Source organism: Oncorhynchus kisutch, linkage group LG15 (genome assembly GCF_002021735.2).
Source record: "Oncorhynchus kisutch isolate 150728-3 linkage group LG15, Okis_V2, whole genome shotgun sequence".
Lineage (NCBI taxonomy): Eukaryota > Metazoa > Chordata > Actinopteri > Salmoniformes > Salmonidae > Oncorhynchus > Oncorhynchus kisutch.
The window spans coordinates 57,962,295-57,968,294 of record NC_034188.2 but is presented as its reverse complement, the minus strand read 5'-3'; the positions used below and the strand labels follow the sequence as shown (position 1 = coordinate 57,968,294).

General features: G+C 39.3%; 1 protein-coding gene across 1 annotated transcript; it reads left to right on the top strand.

Annotated features, from left to right (window-relative positions):
* Nucleotides 1-3,029: 3,029 nt before the first annotated feature.
* LOC109905581 (RING-box protein 2-like) lies at nucleotides 3,030-5,378 on the top strand. Its single transcript, XM_020503033.2, has 3 exons — nucleotides 3,030-3,296; nucleotides 3,791-3,838; nucleotides 4,245-5,378. The coding sequence occupies exons 1-3, from the start codon at nucleotides 3,122-3,124 to the stop codon at nucleotides 4,361-4,363; spliced, it is 342 nt and encodes a 113-aa protein (XP_020358622.1). The 5' UTR covers nucleotides 3,030-3,121; the 3' UTR covers nucleotides 4,364-5,378.
* Nucleotides 5,379-6,000: the final 622 nt, after the last annotated feature.

The following is a 6,000-nucleotide window of genomic DNA, read 5'->3' as shown; positions in this document are numbered from 1 at the left end:
TCCACTACAAGTATGCCATATGATTTTGTTTGCTCTGAACTCCAGATAAGTTACATGATAGGCCTACACTGAGTATACAAAACATTAAGAACACCTCTTTTCATGACAGACTGACCAGGTGAATCCAGGTGAAACCTATGATCCCTTATTGATGTCACTTGTTAAATCGCCTTCAATCAGTGTAGATGAAGGGGAGGAGACAGGTTAAAGAAGGATTTTTAAGCCTTGTGACATGGATTGTGTATGTGTGTCATTCAGAGGGCGAAATAGGCAAAAAAACTAACATTTTAAGGGCCTTTGAATGGGGCATGGTAGGAGTTGCCAGACGCACCGGTTTGTGTCAAGAACTGCAATGCTCCTGGGTTTTTCCACGCTCAACAGTTTCCCGTGTGCATCAAGAATGGTCCACCACCCAAAGGACATCAAGCCAATTTAACACAACTGTGGGAAGCATTGGAGTCAGCATGGGTCAACATGAGAGGGTGCAACTCAATATTAGGAATGTGTTTCTAATGTTTGGTATACTCCGTGTCTCCCCAGTTAATAGTCTGCTAACATGATTGACTTTCAGCTCCCCAATGCAGGTGTAAAACACAGTTTATATATTGGGGTTTTTATGGCAGTAATGGCAAGCTACATTTGCTCAGCAGTTGTGTGTGCATGTGCGTGCGCTGGGGTCGCAAGTTTTGTACAACTCCTTTTTTTAGGGTTCCAGGTCAAAATGTTTGAAACCCACTGAGATACATGACAGTGGCAACAAATGGAGTTTGGTTGGATATAGTAATGGTAGGCAACAGTATTTCATACAATCATCTATTTTCACTTTAAATGTGTTGGTCATTGTTAATAAGTTCAGCATTTATTCCAGTTCAAAATAGTTTTGCAGATGTTGCTTCTTTCCTCTCTTCTTATAATAATTGCTAAGAGTCTGTGACCTATGGTTGCAGAACAATTTTTTGGTTTGTGCATAAGGTGCATAAGGTCTGTGCGTGGCATTGTTCTACATGGACATGTGTATTGTGTTGCTGGTATTTAAATTGTTCTGTATGCGTGATTTAAATCTTGCTGAGGGAATTTATATTGTACACATGTTAAATGTTTAGATTCTGGGCTGGTTTACCCTACCAAAATTAAGGCCATGTCTGGACTAAAAAGCCATTTTAATGCATGAAGATTCTCCCAAGGAGAATGCTTTTAGTCCGCAGTAGGCTTAGTCCTGGTCTGGGAAACGGCACTATGGCTGACAGTAATTCAGATATGCCCTATAAAAACATAATGGTCTGCTGATATTCTTCTTTGCAGTGGTGGAAAAAGTACTCAATTGTCATACTTGAGAAAAAGTAGAGATATCTTAATAGAAAGTGACTCAAGTGAGTCACCCAGTAAAATACTACTTGAGTAAAAGTCTGAAAGTATCTGTTTCAAATGTCCTTAAGTACAGTGGTGGAAAAGTCCTCAGTTGTCATACTTGAGTAAAAGTAAAGCTATACATAAAATTCATTTTATATTAAGCATACCAGATGGCATGATTTACTTGTATTTTTTATTTACGGACAGCCATGGGCACCAACACTCAGGCATCATTTAGAAACACAGTATGTGTTGAGTGATTCTGTCAGATAAGAGGCAGTAGGGATGACAACCCATTACATTTATAGGTGTGTGAATTGGACCATATTGCTGTCCTGCCTGAGCATTTGAAATGTAACGAGTACTTTTGGGTTTCAGGAAAAATGTGTGTGAGCAAAAGTACATATTTTCATTGGGAAGGTATAGGAGTAAAAGTTGTAAAACATATACATAGTAAAGTACAGATACCCCAAAAAACTACTTAAGTATTACTTCAAAGTATTTTAATTTGGACCTAATACTTGGACCTAATTGAACCTTACTGAGAACGACATTGGAGGGAACTGCGTCTAAATGCTATTAAAGAGAGGAAAGAAGGTAAGGCTACAGCTGGCTGTCTGATGATGGCAAGATGGAGTGGACTGGCTTTTGTACTCCAGCAAGAATATTATAAATACTGAGAGCATGCGTTGGGTGGAGACTCTTCAGAGTGTAACCTTTAGATAGGTTTCTCCAGTTAGCCAGCCTGAGTTCTCGTAGTGTGTTGTATTTTGTATTATGCCCTGGCTTTGCTGAACTAAACTGCCTCCTTTAAAAGTCTGTCACCCCTCGAATAAGCACCAACATATTTGCTACCATTTCAAAAATTTCACATAAGAGGGAGAGAAGGATCACACTGCGATCAAAACAGAGCTGAGTGTATGAATAATACCAAGAGTGTGCAGAGCTGTCATCAAGGCAAAGGGTGGCTACTTTGAAGAATCTCAAATATATTTTGATTTAACACTTTTTTTAGTTACTAAATGATTCCATGTGTTTCCATAGTTTTGATGTCTTCACTATTATTCTACAATGTAGAAAATAGTCAAATAAAGAAAAACCCTTGATGAATAGGTGTGTCCAAACGTTTGACTGGTACTGTATTGACTCAGGGGTTAATACTGATCTAAACAAGATGTTTGTTTTTTTGTATATATTTTTTTTTTACAAATGTTACAATTATTCCACTTTGCCATTGAGTTATTTGTGTAGATCATTAACAAAATGACATTTAAATCCCACTTTGTAAAACAACATGAAAAAAGGCAAGGGGCGTGAATACTTTCTGAAGGTACTGTATTGTTTAGATATGGTTACATCTATGTAGTGGCAAATGTTTGGAAAGAGCTGAGTTGTGTAAAAGTTTAGTGCCATTATTAGTATAATAGGCATTTCAAGTGTTTGTTTTTTACTCAATTAATTGAAAAAGTACAACTGAGCAACAGTAGCCATACAGTATATTAAAACACACACACACACACCGCAAAATAACCAGAACAGAAGGGTACACAATACGAGCATTTGTTACCTTTTCTTAGCTTCTTGAGACCTACAGTGAAGTATTTTACCTTCATTCGCAGTAGCCTACCTTTTAATCTTTGTCTCCGCCATGTGTTCGTTTGTTAGTACTGCAGGTGTTTTAGCGCATGAGCGCCTCCTGGTTTGTTTGTTCCACGGACTAGCTAGCCTGTTTATTTCGTCCATTTTGTTTTACCTTTAGCTAGATTATTCTATGGCAGAGATGGAAGACGGTGAAGAGCCGGGTTTAATACACTCTCACAGCTCTAATTCGGGGTCAAAATCGAGCAGTGACAAGATGTTTTCTCTCAAGAAATGGAATGCTGTGGCAATGTGGAGCTGGGATGTGGAGTGCGATACATGCGCCATCTGTAGGGTCCAAGTTATGGGTACGTTTGTTTGAATCAGTGATTTAGCTAGCTAGCCAGCCAGCTACAGTAACTAGTTATAGTAGGACACCCATAGGCAACTATTGGTGTGCATTAAGCTAGCTAACAACAACCACGATAAATACAGTAGCTTAGTGGTCAGACCTAGCTAAGCTGATTAAGAGATGACCATGTCATGGGCAGACATACCGATAATGGATACTAGTTGGATAGCTTAGCTTGCTAGATCATATCTAGATACAAAGCAGACAACTAACGTTAGCTAGCTAATATAGCTAACGTTAGAATTCTGAAAACATGACAAGGCATTGCAAGGAATCAAGCTAGTTACAGTAACCAACTAACCTCGCATGGGAGGAGGATTGAATTGCTATAAAGCTAGCCAGCTGTGTCAGTCCATATGTCACCATGTAGGAATGGTCAACGACAGCTGTGCACCAGTATAGCTAGTTGGTTAGTAAGTTTCCTTGATTATATATACCTTCTCTCCACAGATGCATGCTTGCGGTGTCAGGCTGAAAATAAACAAGAGGACTGTGTCGGTAAGCTACTTTAAACGTCTTAGCCAAACATTTATATAGCCCCAAGACACCAATCTGGTGTTATAAGACCAGCGGTAGGTATGGGTCTGCTCCAGTGTTGGGGCAACCTGGATACACATTTTATAGATCCAGAACCGGGCCACAACTCCTACTGGTCTCACACCAGGAGATGTGCATGTGACAGATATACCTGGGTTTCTAGTCTAGTATATGGCGAGACAATTTGATAAAGCCTGGGTATCTTAACCTTCGTAAAGCAGAGTTTGTACTGTGTATGCATTAGGATACATCTATTGATTGTGTGTGTACCAATATGCTTTACCATCTATTCGGCTGACATGCTGAATTTGAAAATGCCATGTAGCACACAATTTCATAGTGTGCTTCTGTCTCCCCTCTTTCACAGTGGTATGGGGAGAGTGCAACCACTCTTTCCACAATTGCTGCATGTCTCTCTGGGTTAAGCAGAACAATCGCTGTCCACTGTGCCAGCAGGACTGGGTCGTACAGAGAATCGGCAAATGAGAAGTCCCTCTAACTTCCCCATCCTTCCACTGCAAGTTTGGCCAGGAGACCGGACTGAGAAACTTCGACCTTCTATGTACATGTGTGTGCTTGCCGCTGTCATTCCTTCCATGTTAAGATATAGAATGAATGGCCAATATCCAGGTGAAGATGTCCTTGCCCCGCTGTTTGATGGAAACATTGGCAGGTGCAGGGCAATGCTGAAGAACTGAGGATAGGTGCTGCGTTTGGTGTCTTTGTTACCTTTTTTTGTGTTGTCCAAGATTTTTTTGTGAGGAAAAAAAGTTAATTATTAAGAATAAATCTACACTTAGCTTTGTTATTTCTTCCTTTTTAGCATTTTAATGTGATGGTTTATTGTTATGGTTGCATCCCCTCAGACCATGAGGTGTTACAGGCCTTTCTACCTGTAAGAGCCCATTTAATACGTCACCTACTAATCAAGATAATGTTCACAGAATACTATTGCCTCTGCATCATGTAGGCTATTGGGGTTTGGATCCATGGTGCTGCAGGGACTGTGTTTAATCCTGGCAGAGACAACCAGTAGTAGAGGAGCAGTCTGTGCCAGTCAACCAATCAGAGAACTTCCAATATTGCATAATTGTGGCATTGTAATTGCATAATACATGCCAATCAGACACGTTACACTTGTCTAGAAGAATAGTCACATTCAACTGATGAAATAATGAGTTAACCCTGAAATATTATATTCTGCTTAACATGCATTTCATGTGAAATACATGCATGGTTTGGCAAATGTTTTGATGGATATTTGTGTGGCTATGGCCAAAGTTGGGAAGCCTTTTCCTTCCTGATCTTTTCTATGGTTACAAGCAGACCTGTATGTTGTATAGGAATGTAACACCCTGTAGCTTCCATGTGGGAAACAAGGACAATTTGACCTATAGCAATGGCCACTGTACCAACACACCTTTTCCTATGACTGAAGATGCCATGCTCTGCTTTTTCAACAACTTAATGTAACAACTCAGATAAACTATTGAATAATTAACTTTGTGTATACATGCCAACTAATTTAAAATCAGCACAACTACAGGGGCTGTTTTGGATGCAAGGAGTTGTGCAAGAATATATGACATGACCTGAGTTGTGTAATTGCTGAGATGATGTATATACAGTGCACAAACAGGAAGAAAAATTATTTGTATCACTCTGATACTATACAGACAATAACTGTCAAAAGTTTGGACACCTACTCATTCCAGGCTTTCTCTTTATTTGTATTTTTTTCTACATTGTAGAAAATAGTCATTAGACTATGGAGCCACGTACTAACCAAAACAATTTAAAACAAATCAAAATATATAATTGAGATTCTTCAAAGTAGCCACCCTTTGCCTTGATGACAGCTCTGCACACTTGACATTCTCTCAACCAGCTTCATGAGATAGTCACCTGGAATGCATTTCAATTAACAGGTGTGCCTTGTTAAAGTTAATTTGTGGAATTTATTTTCTTAATGTATTTGAGCCAATCAGTTGTGTTGTGACAAGGTAGGGGTGATAGCCCTATTTGGTAAAAGACAACGTCCATATTATGGCAAGAACAGCTCAAATAAGCAAAGAGAAACAACACTCCATCATTACTTTAAGACATGAAGGAAGGTCAGTCAA